We start from the raw sequence: 25882 nt of genomic DNA, 5'->3' as shown, positions 1-25882 counted from the left end.
CTACTGTGTAATGTCACATTCTTTGTATCTGGAGGGCACCCACACCCACATTAACACACACAAACTTCAGAGTGGCGCAGCGGTCTAAGGCACTGCATCTCAGTGCTAGAGGCGTCACTACATACCCTGGTTTGATCCCATGCTGTATCACAACCGTTTGTAATCGGGAGTCCCATAGGGCGGAGCACAATTGGCCCAGCGTTGTCTGGGTTAGGGGAGGGTTTGGCCAGGGTAGGCCGTCATTGTAAAATAAGATTTTGTTCTTAACTGACTTGCCTAGTTAAATAAAGGTTAAAAAAATGTATTAAAAACGTACACACAAAAGTGCGCGAAAGCACACAAATGCATATACACACACACACACACACACACACCACACACACCAATGGACACATACACACAAATACACAAAGGGTGTTTCATTAAATGGAAACCAAAGCAAGTGGAACTGGTGTCAGGTGCAAAACATACACATATCAAGAATGTCTCTCACATAAAAATTATCTCAAAAGATGAGTCATTGAGTCATTGTGTGGAAAGCATACTTTCAAAATGTACTGTACTCAACTTTGGCAAAACAACAAAAGTCCCCATTTTCAAAGATTGGTTGAACAATCTCTGTCACTCTTTGAAAAGCTTGCTGTGGGGAATTAAAACAAACAACCCACCTCCCCAAATAAAATGTATATTACAGCATGTGAAGTTTCCATGCATTACTTATGGCACTTCACTTAAAGCCCCCAGGCAGCCATGGGACATTAGGTGATTTGCCGGATTTGGTGCAATGCATCATGGGGTGAATTTTCAGGGCTCATTTTTGTTAATTGGAGTCACCTGCTCGGCGAAGACGGGGGGACTGGTAGTCAGCGGAGAGATCGATGGGGAACTTTATTTGTAAATCTAACATCAGGAGCAACAATAACATGCCACTGTGTACAAAACTTGTTGTTATATTATTCTCTGTTTTTCTTTTTTTTGCTGCACGTGTTAACGGCGCAGTGTGTTATCCAGTGCATGGAATAACCAAATATTTGGGTAATGCTTTTTAAAGGGGATCCATTGGTTTTGAAGCCGTTTTGGTGCTGGGGGGAGTATGACGTGCCACCTGCCATAACCATTCACGACAGTTTGCAGTGTGTCAGTTTTGTGATGGATCGATTAATGTGTTCGGACACATGCGAAAACGTGTGTTCCATTGCTAGTAAAAAAGAAGACTTATCTAAATGATCACTTTGCATCCTTTTGAAGTGTAAATTGTGATAACTTTGTTACGGACTTGTTCTTAAATATGTACAATAATCAAACCACAGAAGCCAGTTAGGGAGAAAGTTCAGCCATCTTGGCTTTTGCAGCCACAAACAGAAAGGCAGCTGCACCAACAAAAAAACCTCTATTACTTTATCTCTCTCCTCTGAATACCCTGACTAAATGTCAAGATCATAGACTCCCTCCAGGCTTAAAGGGGAGGGATATCAAAAGGCTTTTCTGTTGCTTTATGTTCCACAAAATAAAACCATGGCTTTCTCATCTTTGCTGTTCCAAATAGCCGTTGAGTCCCCCCCCCCCCCCCCCATTCCAAACAAGACACATAGAGTCTGTGACATCACCACACTCCCAGAGTTCAATGCTGGGCGTTGATCTGTGAGCCTCCATTATTAAGGATGTTGCCCATTTGTGTCTGCTATTGAATTTTAAACACTTCTCAGATGCATGTTTTTTTTTTGGCTTTGAAAGAAAGAAGAAAACGCACTCCCACGCTATTTTTGAGAGATGAGAAAATGTGTACGTACGTAAAGTAGGAAGCTTATCAGAACTACTCGAGTGCAGCAAAATCTTGGAGGCAAACGTGTAAGGTTGCAGAGAAAACATAGCAAATTGTATGTACTGTAGTTGTCACGGTTTCTTTCTGCTTGGTTTAATACAGCAAAAATAAGAGTTAAAACCTCTCTGGGATATGTGGGACGCTAGCGTCCCGCCTTGACAACAGCCAGTGAAATTGCAGGGCGCCAAATTCAAAACAACAGAAATCTCATCATTTAAATTCCTCAAACATACAAGTATTATACACCATTTTAAAGATAAACTTCTTGTTAATCCAGCCCCAGTGTCTGATTTCAAAAAGGCTTTACGGCGAAAGCATACCATATGATTATGTTAGGTCAGCGCCTAGTCACAAAAAACATACAGCCATTTTCCAGCCAAAGAGAGTAGTAACAAAAAGCAGAAATAGAGATAAAATGAATCACTAACCTTTGATGATCTTCATCAGATGGCACTCATAGGACTTCATGTTACACAATACATGTATGTTTTGTTCGATAAAGTTCATATTTATATCCAGAAATCTCATTTTACATTGGCGCGTTATGTTCAGCAAATGTTTTGCCTCCAAAACATCCAGTGATTTTGCAGGGAGCCACATCAATTTACAGAAATACTCATCATAAACGTTGATATAAGATACAAGTGTTTTACATAGAATTAACTTCTCTAGGGTAGGGGGCAGTATTTTGATGTCCGGATGAAAGGCGTGCCCGTAGTAAACTGCCTGCTACTCAGGCTCAGAAGGTAGGATATGCATATTATTAGTGAAACACTGAAGTTTCTAAAACTGTTTGAATGATGTCTGTGAGTATAACAGAACTCATATGGCAGGCAAAAACCTGAGAAAAATCCAACCAGGAAGTGTGGAAATCTGAGGTTTGTAGTTTTTCAAGTGATTGCCTATACAGTATACAGTGACTTAGGGTTCATTTTGCACTTCCTAAGGCTTCCACTAGATGTCAACAGTCTTTCGAACGTTGTTTCATGCTTCTACTGTGAATGGGGAGAAAATAAGAGCTCCTGGAAGTAGATGAGTGAGAAAATGACATGAGCTCAGTGGCGCGCTCTCACGTGAGAGCTTCATCGGAATGCACTCCCAGGAATCCCAGTTCCACAATAAATGTTTGTTTTGTTTCGATAAAGTCCATATTTATGTCCAAATACCTCCTTTTTGTTTGCGTGTTCAGTTCACTATTCCAAATGCACAATGCGCAAGCACTAAGTTCAGACAAAAAGTCAAAAAAGTTATATTACAGTTCGTAGAAACATGTCAAACGATGTATAGAATCAATCTTTAGGATGTTTTTATCATAAATCTTCAATAATATTCCAACCGGACAATTCCTTTGTCTTTTTTAAATGAAAAGGAACTCAGCTCGCTCCACGGCCGTGCGCGTGACTTAGCTCATTGCATTCTGCCAGACCACTGGTTCAAACAGCTCTTATTCTCTCCCCATTCACAGTAGAAGCCTGAAACAACGTTCTAAAGACTGTTGAAACCTAGTGGAAGCCTTAGGAAGTGCAATATGACCCCACAGACACTATATATTGGATAGGCAATCACTTGAAAAACTACTAACCTCAGATTTCCCACTTCCTGGTTGGATTTTCTCTCCGGTTTTTGCCTGCCATATGAGTTCTGTTATACTCACAGACATCATTCAAACAGTTTTAGAAACTTCAGAGTGTTTTCTATCCAAATCTACTAATTATATGCATATTCTAGCTTTTGGGCCTGAGTAGCAGGCAGTTTACTCTGGGCACCTTATTCATCCAAGCTACTCAATACTGCCCCCAGATCACAAAGAAGTTAAGAAAACCCTAATGACGGTACAATATTAGTAAAGAAGGAAAAAGGAAAAGAAGGGGGAAAAAATGTAAATCAGAGCACTTACATCAAAGCCGTCACAATGCAACCAGCAACAAACAGAACAAAAGCATTAGCTGCAATAAGACTCGCCCGGGGGTGCATTTGGGAACAAACGGTTGTTGTTGATTCTTGTGGTGATAACGCTTACTTTAGCATCAACCATGCCTATGTACATACACCAGTGAAGTGGATTTAATCACACTAATTAGAATGCTCTCAAGGCGAAACGCAATATCTACTGAAAATAATCAGAGAGAAAAGGATGCCACTACAATTTATTGGAATGGCATCTCCCTCGGTCTCTCTCTCTTTCTCTGAGTTTAGGATCAGTTTTTTGTAAAAGAGTTTAAATGAGCGGCTTGGTTGTCTGATGGTTGTCTGGTAGTGGTGTGTTTGCATGTGTCACTTCGCTCTGCTTGCCATTAAGAGGACAAATTAGAGGGAGGCAGGGAGTGCTATGGGGAAGTTGAGGGTATGGAGGATTGTTTCATTGGCGAGTGTGTGTTTGTGTGTAAACACTTAGCGTGTGTGTAAGAGTACAAATGTGTGTTTGTATATATATTGAGCATATGCAAACGCATGTGTTTATGTATATGCCTGTCTGTTTGTGTGTAACTACAGTACATACCTGAGGATGGGAATGTTCCAGGGGACATGAGACCGGGGACAGAGTGTGGCATGATGTGTGGGTTCTCTGGTGATGTCACACTCTGGCTCCTCTTAGGAGGTCTGCCTGGTCTGGAGCTGGAAGAGACAGAAGAGAAAGGGCTTTAACTTTTGATGTTTTCTATTGAGACTTACCTAATAACACCCCAATACCCTTCTGTGAAACCTCTCCCACTCCACCCTAAAAAGTCCAAGAGAATGATGGAAAGGGAGGATTTAAGAGGGACGGGATAAGCAGGTGTAGACCGGTGGAGATGAGAGAGACAAGAGGGGATGAGTAAAGAGAGATTGGCAAGTGAAAGAGGGTGAAAAAGAGAGACGTTACAGAGAAAGATGACAGGTGGGAGGAAGAGGTAAGAAGGATAACAACTGAGATGGATGAAGACATATAGAGATGAGGGAGATAGAGAAAGATGTAGGAAGAAAGATGGATGAAGAAAGACGTAGAAATAAAGAGGGATTAGAGATGGAGGAGTGGGGATGAGAGAAGGGGAGAGAGTGAGAGGGGGAGAAAGAGAGGGTGTAAGGTGTTAACATTTTGGACCACTCCAGGATGCATTTCCATTCCAGAAAGCCAACACAACATGGTACTGTAAATAAATTCCCTTTTCAAGGACAGTTGCTATATGCCGCTCCAACATAATAGACTTCCCATAACTAATTAGATTACATGCTGAAATTCTTTGCTTTATTGAAGATCAACCCCTTTTTGATGCATAATTCATCGGCCGTACCTCGTTACCTGCTCCCGTGTATTAATATCCCAGCACACTATTTGAATACCCTCGTTTGCATATACTAAAACTTAGCCATTGCCTCTGCATTCTGGCAGCCCTCTCAGCCTGGAAATTACATGTTAACCTGTTATAATTATTACAGTCAGGCCACACTATTGATTTATGGGACTTTGAAAAAAGAAATATGTATGTGTAGTTCTGGTAATGAATGATATTTTAAGGTTCTTCAGGAAATTAAAAGCCACTGGCTGCCTTGGGAAATGTTCCTCTTGCTTGATTTAATGTGACGCCGTAGCTTGGAGGTGGTGGAGAGACGAGGTGATTTGGTGATTCAGACCTGTTGGACGTTTCTGATGGGCCCCCTTTTATTACTGCAAACGAGAAGGGGCACAGACTTGGAAGTGATAAATTACTTCTCTGGCTTACTGTTGTAGAAGCAGAAAAAGCCTTCAGAGCTGGGCTGATGTACCCTGGGTATGTATTTCCCCCATATCTTACTCAGTCACTTATTAATAAGTATCACAATCGATATCTACTCTAGTTGGATTAGTTATAGTTACAAAAAGTCTACGGGGTTGAATCGTAATAATATGTGACTTGTTTCAGGAAACTAGGCGTATGTCACAAGTCACGACTTTACAGGAAAGACATTTTAATATTTATTAGATTTTTTTCTCAAAACTCGTTTTTTGGCAGAAATACCTGGAACATTTGAACTTTCCTGTGCCTTAAAAAAAATGTGTATGTAATCTGTAAATACGAAGAAAGTTGTTAAATTACGAGCCTAGTTCGTTTAGCCACAGAAAATGTCAGGAACCTTCCCGCTAGCCATGATTGGCTGAGATAATGAATGGGCTGGATATGCCGAGAGATGAGTTATGGATTGGATTGCTGTGTAGCATCTTCTGTCTATAAACTGAGCTGTTCATTATGTGCAATCATTTCTACTGCAGTTTTTTCTAAAGATATAGTGTTAGCCATGGAGAACTGCAAATGTGTTGCTACTGCTCTCAAAAGCATTGCTGCCCTGAATTTATCAGGCGCTATCGACAAAGGTCAGTGGGAAAAAGCTGTGATGGACTACTTTCAGGAGGACGATTCTTATGGCATTGCACATGGTCAGTGTGAACCAGAATGACTTGAAACAATGGACCAAGCAAGCTGTACAAACAAAACGGAAACTGTGACAATAACTCTAGTACGAACTCAAACCCAGGCGCAGAGAAACACAGCAGGCAGAGGTGAGGGTAAATACAGAATGTTTACTGAAGTAGTCACAGAAAAAAAAAAAAAAGCAAGTGCACATGAGTACAATACAAAATAAGACAAGAGACCTGAGCAACCGGCCCAGTTCCATAGAGTCCTAAATAGTCCTAAACCAGGTGAACCCAATAATCCCAATCAGGCTCACCTGGACACTAGAACCATAAAGGTGCCTTCCAGTGGCACCCTCAGGGATTACACTCCATGATGACCTCTAACCTGTGACCTCTAACCCCCCCCCCCCCCCCAAGGAACGGCATCCGACGTTCCACCATGGTTAGCTGAACGTCGACGGAAGTCCCGAATGAGTCTGGGGTCCAAAATGTCCCAGGCCGGAACCCAGGACCGTTTCTCAGAGCCGTAACCCTCCCAGTCCATGAGATACTGAGTCCCCCGCCGGATCTGATGGCTGGAGAGGATGCCTCGCACCGTGTAGGCTGGCTGTCCCACTATCATGCGAGGCGGAGGTGGAGGCCGAGTGGCCAGAACCAGAGGACTGAACACCACAGGCTTGAGTCTGGAGATGTGGAAGGTGGGATGAACCCTCATGGACCAGGGAAGATGAAGATGGTAGGCCACTGGATTGATGCACCGTATAATCTTGAATGGCCCAATGTACCGGGGTGCCAACTTCCTAGATTATATGCATAGACGCAGGTCCCTAGTAGAGAAGCCAGACCATCTGGCCTGGATGCAGGAGGTTTATGGCACAATCATAGGGACTGTGAGGAGGTAGTTTGCTGGCCCTTTGTTTGCTGAAGGCCTGACCCAAATCACAGTAATCCTGAGGTATGCGGGAAAGATCAGGCTTGTAACTCCCAGCCAGAGGAACACTAGAGTCGGAAGTCTCCAGACGAGCAGGACCGGAAAGGTCTGGAGAGAGCTGCTGGAAGTGAACTGGCATGATGGATTCCATCCCAGAACTCTTCCTGAAGGCCAGTCAATCTGAGGATTATGGGTGGAAAGCCACGGATGTCCAAGAACCAGGGGAAGCTCATCAGAGTCCACCAGATGAAACTGGATAAGCTCCACATGGTCATCCAGAACTAGTAGCTGAATAGGCATGGTGAGTTGCTTCACCTTCCCAGACCCTAGGGGTTGAAAATCCAGTGCAGTGACCAACAACGGAGTGTCCAGTTTAGTGAGTGGCAGCCTCTGTTGGCGAGCTAATGTTAGATCCAGAAAACAGCCGGTAACCCCACAGTCTATGAAAGCAGAAATGTCCAACTGCCCATTGTCCCACCGCATGTTGGCCGGAAGCAAGGTGCATGTCATGTTGGCAGCTGGAGACTGTATATGACTCGCCAGTATTCTCCCGTTTACTGATGAGTCATCCCGTTCTCCCATCAGCTCGGGACAGGAGGCCCGGAAATGTCCAGACTGTCCACAGTAAAGGCAACGTGGCTCGTTAATCCTGCGCCTTCTCTCCAGAGCGGAAAGTCTGGTGTTGTCCCAATTCTTGAATAGCTTTTCTTACTTTGAGAAAAAAAGGAGTAGTATTTTGTAGTTGGGAATAATAATCTCCAGGTGTTCTGTAAATTATTTGTAGAGATGAAATGTTTCAACCTCTTTGGAGGTTCCTTGAATTTGCCTTTTTTTTATACGTCTGTCATTGCTACTGAAAGTATGATTTAGGTAATCTGCTAAAATAATAGTTATTCTCTGGATTTTATATAATATAGCTTGAATTATATATAAAAACACCAGATTTGACCCTTTTGGGATATACAATGAAATCAATGTGTATTTTGCACCATGTAAAGTACAATTTAACATTAGAAAATGTCCTTCTTGGTCGGTGTGCTGGTATATAAGGGAAAAGGGTGTATTCTTATTCATCAGGATGCCTACACCTCTGCTGTTACCACAGTAGGTGGCAGCATAGGTCTCTCCAACCCAGCTCCTCTTTAACACTAGACCCGTTGAGCCTCAAGTCATTCTGACTGCAACATTCTAACAGTGTAATTAATACATTTCATGTATGCTATAAAAATATATATAATGTGGTTGTGTTTATGAAGGCATTGGCTTAACATCAATATACAATTTGTATTTTATTTAAAATACACAATAGCATTTTTATTTGTTTATGTTACTTTAAGCTATATGCAAAAACTAAAAAACACCATTTTTATTTTCAAGTGTTCAATCAATTTTATTCATTGAGTGCCTTTGTTACAACTATGAAATAGAAAGCATATGTGTGGGAAGAAGGTAACAGCTTATTTTTATAATGACAAAATAAATTAAATACTCCAACCACCAAGATGAAGCATGCAAGAAGCATGGTCAAATGACAAAAATATCAGTAGCCTAAACATCATTATAAGTGCCAAGTGGCCTTGACAAATAGTGAAAATCAGCACAAAACCAATAATGGCATTTCTAATGTCCTTAATTTTGTGGCTATAGTCGAACAACTATGGCTGAATTATTATCCTTACACTATACTAGTCGAATAAGATATGGGAGATATGACGAATTTTGGCAAATATATTTATTTATAGACTAATTCAAATCAGTAGCGAATTTAGGTACGGGCAACATGGGCAGCGGCCTAGGGCGGCATCTTGCCGGCACCGGGTGCCCCCGGGTGCAGGCGGGCGCGGGTGCTGAAAGGGGGGGTTCGCCAGGGCACCATACAAGCTAGAACCGCCACATACACTAGAAACAAATAGCCAAACCGAAAACTGCAGACAAAAATGCGTACTGCTACTAAGATCAGTGAAATGTAGGCTAAACACTGGCACAACACCGGTTATGCTTCTTTTCTTTGCAAGCAACATTGTCCATGGTGTCATTTCTTCCCTTGCCAACATAAGGTTCCACAAGCCTCATCACCACCTTCTCTGACACCTGCAGCAGGTCTTTTCAAAGATATTGAAAGCTGTTCAGCATGTACAATTACTCACGCTCTCACTGTGTAGCCTGCTCCAAGTAGGCCAGAGTAGATTGATAAAACTGTTTGGAATCGGTGGACTGATATAGGGTACATACCATTTTGAAATTATAATTCGAACAGATAAATACAATAGAATGGCCCACCCTGTTATTCATTCACAATTGGTGATTTCATAATTATGCATCGTTCTTCGGGAGAAGGGGGTGAGGGGGTGGGGGGGGGCAACGGGAAACCACAAGAAAATGACATGCCCTCCTAAAACTGGTTATGACTCCAGTTCTGTTTATGATATTAAGATTCTAACACCGACAGTGCGTTACATAGACTTATTTAGGAAAAGTCAAGACTTTAAAAAAGAGACTGCTTTAGCGGTTCCAGTGTTAAATATTAAACATTTCCTTTTTTGAAATGCAGGAAAACCACATCTGCTGACAATCTCTTCAAGTGTTCAAGAACCATATGCTGCTTTGTATTCCCATCATGAAGCTCGTGCACATTCCATGCAATAAGTAGGATTTTGTTGGTCTTTACTTGTATAAATTCAAAGTTATCTGGCAAAAAGAAATCCATGTCATTACATTAAGATACAAGGGGGTTATATCTATATGCAATAACATTCACAAGTTGATTTAAAATCTTTAACCCTTGATCATGGTTGGTGTCTTGACGGAATTGTCCAAAATCGTGTGACAAAATGTTTTACTTTTCTGTCCTTGCATTTATGGCAGTGTAAATTGTCATTATATCATATATTACGCATTAATCAGTTAAATTAAGCATTTAACTTGAACCCTGTAACAATCCTGGATCTAGCTGTCGGGCAGTTGTTTGTATAGAGATCTCAGAAATGTAGTGTTATGTGATGAAAACAGTTTTCATGGGCACACAAATCCAAAATAATAAATGCAATAGAAAAATGGAATGCTTCTAACCGAAAGAGTCAGCATACCTTGATACTTAAAGCCTAAAATTGATACTGTCATTAACGTGGTTCTTCAATAATGATGCATAATACTTGTTGGATGTGCATTTGGAGTAGAGCTGTTTAATTACATCGTGATAGTTTCACATATCATCATCTCATCCAGGAAGGACTGTTCCGAATGACAGTCAAGTGATTAACAGCTGTTGTGATAGTGCATGCAATGTAACAACATCCCAAGTGCTTTAAAAAAGGTGTTTGTGAGGAATGTCCAGAATATGTTGGTGTATCATTCGTTATGCCGGTGAAGACAGTTGTGCCTGGATCCACGTTGGATTTAATATCCCTAGCGAATTGAGGTTGATCATCTGCTTGATTTACAGCAGGCTCTCGTTAGATTTAACAGATAAAGCATAAAGGTAATGAGTTCATGTTTTCATATGTTTTTGTTACTCGGATTGGACACCGAGTCTACTGTGTGCAATTGTGTAGAATAGACTATAGCGCAACACCCAACGCTCTTCTAATGAATTGCCCTGGATATAATGACAACAAATGACATAGCCTAGTGGGCTTATTCACAATATGAATTGGTAATGAAATAGCATGACAAATACATGTTCTATTGCATGTTACACCTGCAATTTAAAAAAAATACAAGAGTCTTGAAGTAGCCTATTTGAACTTGCATTTGGAGCTCAGATATCCAAGCACTGGAATAGGCCTACCTCAATTTGGTGGTTGAAAAGTCCTTGTAATTATTGTAGCCAATTTATAAATTATCCTGTGAGTTCATCTTTGATCAGTTTTTGTGATTGAAGAGTGTTGACCTACTCTGTTGCGGTAAAATGATGTGCGGTTATTATTAGGAAAACAACATCTAATGTTGGCTTCAACTTGGCCTTCCATACACATCCTTCCATTAAAAAAGTTACCTGGTTTTTGGTCACTTTCTCGTTATAAAAACAGCGACAGTGAGATTAATGATAACGCTATTAACGGCCTCATTATGTGTGCCTGCGTCGCCACATAGGCTACAGAAAGATCGCCATGCATGCATCCAATCTATTTAGTCAGACAATGTCCACATTATTCTCAAACATTATAGAATGTAATAATACTTTGAATATCAAGGCCTAAAGTGGTAATGGCCTACTTTTTCTTTTACACTTTTTGCATGCTTTTTGGGGGAGGGGGGTTCTATATTAGGCTCTATACCTACAATTATATAAATTATACAATTGTATAACATTGAGGTCCTTGAAAATTACAATGAAGTGCATTAAAATGTCCCTGAAATTCCTTGAATTTGACTTGCCAATGTCTGTATGAACCCTGCTTTAAGGATGTATAGTCCTAGGCCATCGTTTTCCAAACTCGGGACCCCAAGGACTGCACGTTTTGGTTTGTGCCTTAACACTGCTGATTAGTTGATTAATTGAAACAGCCGTGTAGTGCTATGGCAAAAACCAAAGCGTGCACCCCTTGGGGTCCTGAGGACCAAGGTTGGTAAACCCTGTCCTAGGTCTCTGTTGTTGTATAGGTGAAGTTATGGGTCAATTTGCATAAATTACATTTTATTCCTCAAAGTACACATATGGAACTGCATGAAAATCTTTTATTTTTGTTTCAAACCATTTAGAAATGTTGATCCCTATGTCACATATTGGCCCCATTATTTATATAAAGACCCATTTAATAGAACACACAAAAAACATAAAGCACTTTGTACTTTGAGGCGCTATGCCTTTTTAGGGCTTTTAAACTCCAACTCCTCTCCTAATGTACAAAAAGTCTGGGGATTTTGTCAGTGTACATACATTGGAGCGTTTTTTTACCTTGTAAATTAAATTAAAGTATAGTGGCTGGTGGGGGTCTACTTAGGGAGAGTGGGTCCACCGAGAGACTGAAGTGAGGTGAGTTGAGGCCACATACCTACAGTACTTCAGAGAAGTGTCTGATGCCCTGCCAGTAATCTCATCCCAATCCCTCAGATAGAGCCCCTCTTCACTCTCACCAACAACCACCATTGAATGTTAGCTATAATGACAAACAAGGAATAATGACTCGACATCTTCTTCCAATCTGTCCAGAACTCTTATTCATTTTACAGCAGATTTGCAAGTCACGGAAATAATAACAATTACATTGTAGTATAATTAAATCCTTCCTTCTCTCTTTCCCAAGCCAAACCTATCCCTCTCCACCTCCCATTTTTCTTCCCCCTTTACCCCACCCAAGCTATGCTTGTCCCAACCTCCCATCTTTTTTCACCCTCCCTTCATCTGACCCACTTACACCCATCTATCCATCCATTGTCATTCATACCAGCCCAACATATACCGCATGCATACACACACCCATTCTCTCCCACCTTCCTATACATATTCACCATCCCTCACTTTTCCCTCACACACCGATTCATATACACACACACACCTACATCCATTGAACAGTTATTAACATACATGCTATATGTGATTTTATAAGGCACATGATTTTATAAGGCACAGTGATTTTATTAGGCCCATTCCCTTATGGGATGAGGAGCGAAGAGGTGTCTTTAGTGGAGAAGTAAAATTGATAAGTCCTGACACTGCTGACATATTGGCTTCATGCATTATTTCAGTGACAAAAGTAAATTTTAAGCACCAGTACTGTTCCCTTCCCCATGCCGGAAAATATTTCACTTATATAGGTGACCAGTTAGCAGACATAGCATTTTATCACATCATCGAGATGTGTAAAAAAAATGTGGATGGAATCGTCTCCTCAAATTTACATTCTTAGACAAAAAGGCACCATCTAGAAGCTAAAAGGGTTATTTGGCTGTCCCCATAGGAAAACCCTTTGAAGAACAATTTCTGGTTCCAGGTGGAACCCTTTTGGGTTCCATGTAGAACCTTCTGAAGAAAGGGTTCTACATGGAACCCAAAACAATTCTATCTGGAACCAAAAAGGATTATCATTTGAGACAGACAAAGTACCCTTTTGGAACCCTTTTTCTTAAAGAGTATCAACAGCAGTATGGCATTTACTTACTTTTGAGAAAATAGGTTTTATGCTCAAACAACAGGAGTAGAGGTTGAACTCAATTGACATTTCCACAATGATTTAATTGTCAGTGCAGTGTGTCAGTTCAGACCGTCTCAGCAGTTTAATATATTCAGTCCTTTATGGGAGGTTTATTTACCTCTATGCAACCTAACGGGGGGGGGGGGGGGGGGGACAGAGAGCTGAAATGAGTGTCCGTTCAACCTGGGGACATCTGGAAATGTAATTCCCATTTCTACAGAGCCACTATCTCTTTGATCTTATGAGAGGGAGAGATCGCAGACAGTTTTGTTGTCATCACTTTCACTTGTACTCAGTCTGAATTATTTATGAAAGACCTCAATAGACGGCATGTGATGGGTAAAATGATTTTTTCAAACAAAGAAAAACTTACAGCAACTTTGGATCTGATGGCCCAGAGGAGACCAGAGGATGTGGGTGCCGGTAGAAAATAACAGTTTAGAGGAAGTAATATTTAGATCGGCTAGAAGAAGATCTGTCTGATGATTTAGAGGGGTAGCATTTCAGCTTGGGATGCAGTGGACTACACAGCACTGGTGGTGAATGCTATATGACAACCAAATAGGATGCGTGATATTGTCTGAAACAGATATCATTTGGCCACTGCAGGTTGTGGTCATAGTCATGAAGACTGTCTGGGACATAATTCATAACCATGCATCTCAGCATAGTTTAGATTAGAATAGGCTAGATTTAGCATGACTGTAAATTCTCCATATGGAATTTGGTCACGTTAACCATTATTTTCTATTACCCCATGCAAAAATGTATACTGAACAAAAATATGAACGCAACATGCAACAATTTAATCAATTTACTGAGTTAGAGTTCATATAAGGAAATTTGTCAATTGAAGTAAATAAATTAGAACCTAATCTATGTATTTCACATGACTGGTCAGGGGTGCAGCCATGGGTGGACCTGGGAGGGCATAGGCCCACCCACTTGGGAGCCAGGCCCACCCACTGGGAATCAGAATGAGTTTTACCCCCAAAAGGGCTTTATTAGAGAAATACATTTTCATTTTCAATTTCATCAGCTGTCTGGTTGGCTGGTCTCAGACGAACCAGCAGGTGAAGAAGCCGGATGTGGAAATCCTGGGATGTCGTGGTTACACGTGGTCTGCGGTTGTGAGGCCGGATGGACGTATTGACAAATTTTCTAAAACAACGTTAGAGGTAGAGAAATTAACATTAAATTATCTGGAAACAGCTCTGGTGGACATTCCTGCAGTCAGCATTCCAATTGCACGCTCCCCCAAAAATTGAGACATCTGTAGCATTGCGTTGTGTGACAAAACTGCACATTTTAGCGTGGGCTTTTATTATCCCCAGCACAAGGTGCACCTGTGTAATGATCATGCTGCATAATCAGCTTCTTGATATGCCACACTTGTCAGATAGATGGATTATCTTGGCAAGGGAGAAATGTTCACTAACAGGGATGTAATCAAATTTGTGCACACAATTTGAGAGAAATAGGCTTTTTGTGCATATGGAAAAATTCTGGGATATTTTATTTCAGCTCATGAAACATGGGACCAACACTTTACATGCTAAGTTTATATTTTTTGTTTAGTCTATATATATATGTATATATATATATATATATATATATATATATATATATATATATGGCCTTTATATATATATATATATATATATATATATATATATATAAATATAAGACTGAACGAAAAATATAAATTGCTATATTTATATATATACTATTTGTCAAATGTTTGGACAAACCTACTCATTCCAGGGTTTTTCTTTATTTTTTACTATTTTCTACATTGTAGAATAATAGCAAAGACATAACTATGAAATGACTAATATGGATACATGTAGTAACCAAAAAAAGTGTTAGACAAATCAAAAAGTTCCTATTGAAAGTCTACACAACCCTTATGGTGGTAGCATCATGTTATTGGTATGTTTGTAGGGAGTGGGGAATTTGTCCAGATCAAAATAAATACACTACATGACCAAAGGTATGTGGACACCTGCTCATTCCAAAATCATGGGCATTAATATGGATTTGGTCCCCTTTTTGCTGCAATAACAGCCTCCACTCTTCTAGGAAGGCTTTTGTCTAGATGTCGGAACATTGCTACGGGGACATGCTTCCATTTATCCACAATAGAATTAGTGAGGTCTGACACTGATGTTGGCCGATTAGGCTTGGCTTGCAGACGACTTTACAATTAATCCTAAAGGTGTTCGATGGGGTTGAGGTCAGGGCTATGTGCAGGCTAGTCAAGTTCTTCCACACCGATTTCAACAAACCATTTCTGTATGGACCTCACTTTGTGCACGGGGACATTGTCATGCTGAAACAGGAAAGGGCCTTCCCCAAACTGTTGACACAAAGTTGGGAGCACAGAATTGTCTAGAATGCCATTGTATGCTGTAGCATTAAGATTTCAGCCCCAGACCTATAAAAATTAAAACATTAAAATAAAGAGCCCCAGACCAATATTTATTATCCACCAAACTGTACAGTTGGCACTATGCATTGGGGCAGGTCATGTTCTTCTGGCATCCAAGTTTTCCAACCGAGGACAGACAATTTTTACACGCTACGCGCTTCAGCACTTGGTTGTCCTGTTCTGCAAGTTTGTGTGGCCTACCACTTCGTGGCTGAGCCGTTGTTGCTCCTAGATGTTTTCACTTCACAATAACAGCACTTACATTTGACTGGGGCAGCCCTAGCAGGGCAGAAATTTGACAAACTGACTTGTTAGAAAGGTGGCATCCTATGACGGTGCCATGTTGAAAGTCACTGAGCTCTTCAGTGAGGCCATTCTACTACCAATGTTAACTATGGAGATTGCATGGCTGTGTGCTCAATTTTATACACCTGTAAGCAACCAGTGTGGCTGAAATAGCTGAATCCACTAATTTGAAGGCTGAGGAAACCCATCTCAGTCTTCTGAAAACCTAACCCTGGGAAAGAGTTTATATTTTTCAGCAGGACAATAATCATCGGCTGGAGCGTCAAGTGTGTGCTCTGAATGCTCCGAGAGCGAAACGAGATGGGTGGGGCTAAAGCTTAAGAGGGTGTGAACGACGCTGAATGGGTGTAGACAAAGAAGAGCTCTTAACTTGGTACCAAAACATTCAAAGGCCATTTTTTCAAAAGTGTCTTTACAAGTTAATCAACTTTCAAAGCAGAATTACGTTCCCATTGTTCCTCAAATGCAGTGTGTGATATAACCATTTTGTAGCTCTGGGTCTACATTTGGCTACATAAATCCAATTTGAGCTGGTCGGTCACAATTATTATATTTAATATATTTAATATATTTCTAATTCACTGTGGAGTTGTGGATATCACTTTTGTTATATATTCATTTTTTTCTGTCCAGCACCTCACTATTGGATATGCATACTTTTCATGTTTCTACTGGGTCTGTACAGCTCTACAGTAGATCTACTGGGTCTGTACAGCTCTACAGTAGATCTACTGGGTCTGTACAGCTCTCCAGTAGATCTACTGGGTCTGTACAGCCCTACAGCAGATCTACTGGGTCTGTACAGCTCTACAGTAGATCTACTGGGTCTGTACAGCCCTACAGTAGATCTACTGGGTCTGTACAGCTCTACAGTAGATCTACTGGGTCTGTACAGCTCTACAGTAGATCTACTGGGTCTGTACAGCTCTACAGTAGATATACTGGGTCTGTACAGCCCTACAGTAGATCTACTGGGTCTGTACAACTCTACAGTAGATCCACAGTGGAACTCAACCTGACCCAAAACAAAAGAGCTATTTGTCAAGCTGCAGATGCTGACTCCTAAATAGGTTGGCACAGAAACTCATCAGAAGTAGGGCATTATTGAAGGGAGAGATAGTTTAAACTAAAGACTCAATGTGATTTGAATTTTAGTTTGATCAAGAAAGTGCTGTATCTATCCCTACAGATACATATCCTTTCATTCAATCATGAATTTGTTTTTTTATATTAGCGGTTGGTGGCAGTGGCTAGGTAAGCAAAACCAAAGTGTGGATTGCATTCTCTCCTTGTCTATAGACTGCTATCAGGCTATACAGTGGCTTGTGAAAATATTCACCTCCCTTGGCATTTCTCCTATTTTTGTTGCCTTACAACCTGGAATTAAAATAGATTTTTTGGGGGTTTATATCATTTGATTTACACAACATGCCTACCACTTTGAGGATGCAAAATATTTTTTATTGTGAAACAAACAAGAAATAAGACAAAAAAACTGAAAACTTGAGCGTGCATAACTATTCACCCCCCAAAGTCAATACTTTGTATAGCCACCTTTTGCAGCAATTACAGCTGCAAGTCTCTCGGGGTATGTCTCTATAAGCTTGGCGCATCTAGCCACTAGGATTTTTGCCCATTCTTCAAGGCAAAACTGCTCCAGCTCCTTCAAGTTGGGATGGGTTCCGCTGGTGTACAGCAATCTTTAAGTCATACCACAGATTCTCAATTGGATTGAGGTCTGGGCTTTGACTAGGCCATTCCAAGACATTTAAATGTTTCCCCTTAAACCACTCGAGTGTTGCTTTAGCAGTATGCTTAGGGTCATTGTGCTGCTGGAAGGTGAACCTCTGTTCCAGTCTCAAATCTCTGGAAGACTGAAACAGGTTTCCCTCAAGAATTTCCCAGTCCCTGCTGAAGAAAAACATTCCCACAAGATGTTGCTGCCACAACCATGCTTCACTGTGGGGATGGTGTTCTCGGGGTGATGAGATGTGTTGGGTTTGTGCCAGACATAGCATTTTCCTTGATGGCCATGAAGCTACATTTTAGTCTTATCTGACCAGAGTACCTTCTTCCATATGTTTGAGGAGTCTCCCACATGCCGTATAGCGAACACCAAACGTATTTGCTTATTCTTTTCTTTAAGCTTTTTTTCTGGCCACTCTTCCATAAAGCCCAGCTCTGTGGAGTGTAAGGCTTAAAGTGGTCCTATGGACAGATACTCCAATCTCCGCTGTGGAGCTTTGCAGCTTCTTCAGGGTTATCTTTGGTCTCTTTGTTGCATCTCTGATTAATGCCCTCCTTGCCTGGTCTGTGGGTTTTGGTGGGCGGCCCTCTCTTGGCAGGTTTGTTGTGGTGCCATATTCTTTCAATTTTTTAATAACAAATTTAATGGTGCTCTGTGGGGTGTTCAAAGTTTTGGATATTTTTATAACCCAACCCTGATCTGTACCACTACACAACTTTGTCCTTGACCTGTTTGGAGAGCTCCTTGGTCTTCATGGTGCCGCTTGCTTGGTGGTGCCCCTTGCTTAGTGGTGTTGCAGATTCTGGGGCCTTTCATAACAGGTGTATATATACTGAGATTATGTGACAGATCATGTGACACTTAATTTGTTAAATAAAGTCCACCTGTATGCAATCTATGTGACTTCTGAAGGTAATTTGTTGCACCAGATCTTATTTAGGGGCTTCATAGCAAAGGGGGTGAATATATATGCACGCACCACTTTTCTGTTTTTTATTTTTCCGAATTTTTTTAAACAAGTAATTTTTTACATTTCACTTCACCAATTTTGTGTATGTCCATTACATGAAATCCAAATAAAAATCAATTTAAATTACAGGTTGTAATGCAACAAAATAGGAAAAACGCCAAGGGGGATTAATACTTTTGCAAGGCACTGTACATTGCCTTCAGAAAGTGTTCATACCCCTTGACTTATTCCACATTTTGTTGTGTTACAGCTTGAATTCAAAATGGATGAAATACATTTTTTCTCACCCATCTACACACAATACCCCATAACGACAAGGTGAAAACATGTTTTTAGACATTTTTGCGAAATTATTGAATATGAAATACCGAAATGTCTCATTTACATAAGAATTCATACCCCTTTGATATGACATGCCAAATTGTGCTCAGGTGCATCCAATTTCCTTTGATCATACTTGAGATGTCTCTACAACAACTTGATTGGAATCAACATGTTGCCAATTCAATTGTTTGGACATGATTTAGAAAATAAAAACATGTCTATATAAAGTCCCACAGTCGATAGCACATGTTAGAGCAGAAACTATACCATGAAGTCGGTAGATCTCCGAGATAGAATTGTGATGAGGCATATATCTGGGGAAGGTATAAAACCATTTCTAGAGTGTTGAAAGTTTCCAAGAGCAGAGTTGTCTCCATCATTGGGAAATTGAACAAATATGGAACTACCTAGACTCTGCCTAGGGCTGGCCATCAGACCAAACTCAGCAACCGGGCAAGAAGGACCTTGGTGAGGGAGGTGACCAAGAACCCAATGACCACTCTGACAGAACTAGAGTTCCTTGGCTGAGATGGGAGAACCTGCCAAAAGGACAACGGTCTCTACAGCTCTTCACCAATAGGTGCATTATGGGTGAGTGGTCAGACGGAAGCCACTCCTGAGAAAAAGGCACATGTCAGCATGCCTGGAGTTTGCAAAAAGGCACATTACAGACTCTGAGATTGTAAGGCAAAATATTATGTGGTCTGATGAGACAAAATGTAATTCTTTGGCCTGAATGCAAAGCGCTATGTCTGGAGAAAACCAGGTACAGTTCATCACACATCTAACACAATCCCGACTGTGAAGCATGGTGGTGGCAGCATCATGCTATGGGGATACTTTTCAGCGGCAGGGACTGGGAGACTGGTAAGTATAAGAGGGAACAATGAATGGAGCCAAATACAGGCAAATCCTTGATGAGAACTTGCTTCAGAATGCAAACGACCTTAGACTGGGGGGGAAGACTTACGTTCCCACAGGACAATGAACCCAAGCATACAGCCAAAGCAACACTTGAGTGGCCCAGCTGAAGCCCAGACTTGAATCCCGTTGAAAATATGTGGAAACACTTGAAGATTGCTGTTCACCGCCACTTCCTATCTAATTTAACAGAGTTTAAGATAATCTGCAAGGAAGAATGGGAGAAAATACCCAAATCCAGATGTGCAAAGCTTATATAGACATACCCAAGATGACTCAAAGCTGTAATCGCCACCAAAGGTGCTTCTACAAAGTATTGACTCAGGGCTGTGAATACTTATGTAAAGTAGATATTTCTGTATTTAATATGCAAAAATGTGATAAATTGTCTAAAAACATGTTTTCACTTTCTCATTATGGGGTATTGTGTGTAGATGAATGAGAAAATATAATTCATCAATTTTGAATTCAGGCTGTAACACAGCAAAATGTGGAATAAGTCTAGGCGTATGAATATTTTCTGAAGGCACTGTAAGTCATTTTGTAATGTGGGTGAAGGGTCCCTTTAATTTGAGTCCAATAACAAACACTTTAAGCATCCAATACTAACAGCCACTCCTCCTTTTGTGTGCTCCACAATCAGTGAGGTCTCATACTGTATCTCTGGCTTCAGTTTAGGAAATGAAATAGGACGTCACCAACCCCAGGGGCGTGGGCCAGTAAAATATGTTACGAATCGAGGAATTCTCAATGGCTCTCCTTTGTCAGTTTTGCTTCCATGGTGAAAAGAAAATAGTGGCTCAACTTTACTTGAACCACCACACTTTTTTTAATGGACTGGGTCTGTGTTGACCAAACAGCGAACGTCACGGAACCTGATACTATCCAACACACTTCGCTGCCCAGGCAATCAGATTACACAAGGCTGAACTATTAACTTTGCCGTGCGAGTCCAATTTCTCTGCAACAACGCAATAAAAGACAAATAATTAAATTAATGTTGTCACTCCCCTTTAAAAGAAAGCAGACATGAGGTGATACTCTATAACAACAATACATCAGATATCACATCAGAGTCTTTCAGATTTCATGGAGCAATAGTGCACCTCCGCCCTATGGACTTTTCCAGTCGACAACAGCTACGAATGAACAGGATCTTGTTACGGTGAATGATGTGATTATTATTCTTACAGCAAATTACATTAAATGTAGTGATTATGATCTGCTAGAAATCAATATAAACCAGAGCACGGTGTCTTTATCTCCAAGTAAGCAAATTTTTCTTTACAAATCATCTAACAGTGACATCAGATTAGGTTATCAATGTAGGCCATAGTCTGGGTCAATTTTATGTGAGTAAGATGTCAGGTTTACCAAACTATTATTTTGTGTTGCTTAAATCGAGCCATTAACCTTTTTATCTCTGTGTTCTGTTTGATGTCTCTGAAAGGTAAGGAGTAACAGAGAGAGATATTTATTACATTTCCACCCGGTCGGCCAAAACAAGCGAGTGAATCATTACGTGTGTAAACAAAGCTTCCCCTCTCCAGGCCTCTGCCAATCAAGCCTTATAAAATATTAACCCAATGTCATTGCCCTTTTCAAAATCTCTCACCTAGAATTCCCTAATTGTTCCTTTTCTTTATCTCGGCAGAGCAGCAAGTAAATAAATTAACAAAATAGTTTTTATCGCTCCCGCATAACCTTTTAACTGAGGGATTATCTGGGGTTTATTTTTAATTTCTCCACCTGGTGATAGCAGAGTGCCGCCCATTGATTGGTTTGCTGAGGTGGTGACCAATACCAGCAATGGAAACAAGGTCCTATTGATAGAACAAAAACGCACTTCCTACCCTTCTGACTCGGCGGTCAAAGGGAGAAAAAAAAATGTTTTAGATAGAAACACCAGGTCTGAATGTGCTGAATTTATATTTTCTGATTCAGTTCAATCAAGTTGCTCTAATATTCATGCAATTCCCCAAAGAGGTTATCTCTGTGTTTGTTTGAAGGACAGGAAACAACAAGCAATTTACCTTCCCTGCAGATAAGATAGGATTGTTGGTAGAGGGGATACACCCTCAAATGAAGCATTTAACTTTATAGTAATGGGAAGGAATTTAGTAATTAAGTATACCGTCATGTTGTTTATTTTAGTTGTTTGGGATCTAAAACCTATTTTCCAAAATACAATTAAAATAGGCAATGTATGTTCATTTAAAAAAATATATGTTTTACCTTTATTTAACTAGGCAAGTCAGTTAAGAACAAATTCTTATTTACAATGACAGCCTAGGAACAGTGGGTTAACTGCCTTGTTCAGGGACAGAATGACAGATTTATTTTACCTTGTCAGCTCGGGGATTCAATCTTGCAACCTTTCGGTTACTAGTCTAACGCTCTAACCACTAGGCTACCTGCCGCCCCACAGGTAGGGTGACCAATCAAAGGGTGACCAATCAAAAATGCATATTTTGACCAATGGGTAAAATAATATGTTAATTGCGTAGATAATCCTATAAGAAAACCAATGATCCAAACCTCATGTCTCTATCATAATACGTTCAAAACTTATTGGAGTTTCTACACTCGCACCTGTCACTGCGGCTGAGCTTCTTGCCATTCAGGACCTCTGTACCAGGTGGTGTCAGAGGACTGCTCTAAAAATTGTCAAAAGACTCCATCCACACAAAGCTCTATGCTACTGCATGGCAAGCGGTACAAATGGAAGAAGTCTGGAACCAACAGAAACCTGAACAGCTTATACCCCTAAGCCATAAAACTGCTAAATTAGGTAGTTAAATACTGTAGTTAAACAAATAGCTACAAGACTATCTGCATTGACCATTTTTGTGCTAACTTTTTTGACCCATCACATATGCTGCTGCTACTGTTTACTGTCACTTTATGCCTAGTTATATGTACATACTGTATCTACCTCAATTACCTAGTACCCCTGCACATCGACTCGATACTGGTACCCTTTGTATATAGATAGCCAGGTTATCGCTACTCATTGTTTATCTATTATTACTTTTTATTATTACGTGTTTTACTTTTCTATTATTTCTCTATTTTATTTCTCTCTGCATTGTTAGAAAGGGCCGTAAGTAAGCATTTCACTGTCCACACCTGCTGTTTTCAAAGCATGTGACAATTAACATTTTATTTGACTTAATTTGTAGGATGGTCCAAATTAGGTTGACTAAATCAATGGAGGCAAGAGAATAAAAAGTGGTCATAAATCAGGAAAATAGCATTGCGTCACACCACTTAAAAATGTTCCACATTTTGTTGTGTTACAAAGTGGGATTAAAATTGATTTAATTATAATTGTTTTGTCAGCGATCCACACAAAACAATCTGTAATGTCAAAATGGAAGAAAAATTATAATATATGTAGGAAAAATTAAAAATAAAACACTAACATATCTTGATTAGATAAGTATTCAACCACCTGAGTCAATACATGTTAGAATCACCTTTGGCAGTGATTACAGCTGTGTCTTTCTGGGTAAGTCTCTAAGAGCTTTCCACATCTGGATAGTGCATTATTTGCCTATTATTCTTTAAAAAAATATTAAACTCTGTCAAATGGGTTGTTGATCATTGCTAGACAACCATTTTCAGGAATTGTCATAGATTTTTAAGCAGACCATTCACTGTCTTCTTGGCAAGCAACTCCAGTGTAAATTTGGCCTTGTGTTTTGGGTTATTGTCCTACTGAAAAGTGAATTCATCTCTATGTCTTGTAGAAAGCAGACTGAACTAGGTTTTCCTCTAGGATTTTTAATTTTTTTTTTGTCATATCCAATTGCGATCTTGTCTCATCGCTGCAACTCTCCAATGGGCTCGGGAGAGGCGAAGGTTGAGTCATGTGTCCGCCGAAACATGACCTGCCAAACCGCGCTCCTTAACACCCGCCCGCTTAACACGGAAGCCAGCTGCACCAATCCGGAAGTCAACTGACGACCGAAGTCACCCTGCAGGTGCCCGGCCCACCACAAGGAGTCGCTAGAATGCGATGAGCCAAGTACAGCCCCCCCGGCCAAACCCTCCCCTAACCCGGACGATGCTGGGCCAATTGTGCGCCACCCTATGGGACTCCCGGTCACGGCCGGTTGTAACACATCCTGGGATCAAACCCAGGTCTGTTCTGATGCCTCAAGCACTGTGATACAGTGCCTTAGACCACTACGACACTCGGGGGGCCAATCTGTTGCTTTTTTATCCTGAAAAACTCCTCAGTCCTTAACGATTACAAGCATACCCATAACATGATACAGCCATCACTACTGTATGTTTGAAAATATACTGAGTGGTACTCAGTAATGTGGTGTATTGGATTTGCCCCAAACATAACACTTTGCATTCAGAACAAAAAGTGAATTGCTTTGCCACATTTTTGCAGTAGTGCTTTAGTGCCTTGTTGCAAAAAGGATATGTACATGTTTTGGAATATTTATATTCTATACAGGCTTCCTTCTTTTCATTCTGTCATTTAGGTTAGTATTGTGAAGTAACTACAATGTTGGTGATTCATCCTCAGTTTTCTCCTATCACAACCATGTTTTAAAGACACCATTGACATCATGATGAAATCCCTAAGCGGTTTGGATGCTGTGTGAGTATTAAGGCTACCTGACAGGCTTACCATTGAAGTCGTCATGTTTCTTCTCAAATCCGGAGGACATAAAACAATAGAGAGGTAAGATGGATGTCGATTTTGAGACATGCCATGTAGCATTTTCATATATTAGTATACCCTTTTCATATTAGTACGAAGTTCCTGTTCTTCTTTAAAGACTTCTCACAAAAACAAGCGTATCTCTGTGAAATGTCAACGGAGCACTGTGCGTACTCAGCTCATGTCATGCTAATATTGCTATTTGCGACCCGCGGAAACAACTTAAAAGACAATGACCACAAAATGTAAAATCCTAAAAGGTTTGTGTGATAAAGCTGCACTACTCTGTCAATAGAACTTGGTGCTTATTATAGGATGAAATAGGTTAGGAAATCGGACATTTTGGATATAAAAGACCCCACTGAATGATTCAGAACATGAACGATCATTTTTGTCTTGGTAAAACTTATTTTATAACATAAGAAAGTGAAATATCATCACCAAAGTACGTTTTTACCAACTCCGGGCAGAGTGGGTGGATCTTGGTAAAACTTATTTTATAACATAAGAAAGTGAAATATCATCACCAAAGTACGTTTTTACCCACTCCGGGCAGAGTGGGTGGACACCCTATAACAGGACATTTGCTTTTCACACATTCCCAGCCCACAAATAGTTATGCACACATAAGACATGATACATGAGAACATATTCACCCATCCATCTTTTTTTTCTCATCTATCCATCCATCCTCACCTCTTATCTGTATAATTTATTTGCATTGAGCCTCTGTTGCTTTATCTCCATCAGCTTTTCCTGGCAGATAGTCCCTGGCACAGGTAGCCACGTCTCCCTTATCACATCCAGATAGCTGCATTATTATTATGTGTGTGTGTGTGTGTGTGTGTGTGTGTGTGTGTGTGTGTGTGTGTGTGTGTGTGTGTGTGTGTGTGTGTGTGTGTGTGTGTGTGTGTGTGTGTGTGTGTGTGTGTGTGTGTGTGTGTGTGCGTCTACAAGACTTTTGTCTTGGAACAATATATCACAGATCAAATGCAGTGGAATCAAAGAAGGGTATAGAGTTAGCAGCATCAATCCCACTAAAACACACTTCTGAAAGGCATGTCTTTAGATCCTGCTTCAGTGCCTGGCTCTACTCTATGGGCTCCTTCCGAAATGGCACCTTATTACCTATATGGTACACTACTTTTGACCAGAGCCCATGGGCTCTGGTCAAAAGTAGTGTACCATATGGGTAATAAAGTGCCATTTGGGACAGATCCATGATGTTCAGATTAGATGA

At 40.5% G+C, this 25882-nt stretch overlaps 1 protein-coding gene across 2 annotated transcripts in view; it reads right to left on the bottom strand.

Moving 5' to 3' along the window:
- LOC106581635 (dachshund homolog 1) overlaps nt 1-25882 on the bottom strand; it is a 386583-nt gene that overhangs the window by 199795 nt on the left and 160906 nt on the right. For both annotated transcript variants that reach the window (XM_014163781.3, XM_014163783.3), the window contains exon 2: nt 4323-4438. In XM_014163781.3, coding sequence (XP_014019256.1) covers nt 4323-4438 — 116 coding nt within the window. The remainder of the gene's footprint in view (nt 1-4322; nt 4439-25882) is intronic.

This window comes from Salmo salar, chromosome 21 (assembly GCF_965601325.2).
Source record: "Salmo salar chromosome 21, fSalSal1, whole genome shotgun sequence".
Taxonomy (NCBI): domain Eukaryota; kingdom Metazoa; phylum Chordata; class Actinopteri; order Salmoniformes; family Salmonidae; genus Salmo; species Salmo salar.
Note: the sequence above shows the minus strand (reverse complement) of the source record. Positions and strands in the feature narration are given on the sequence as shown.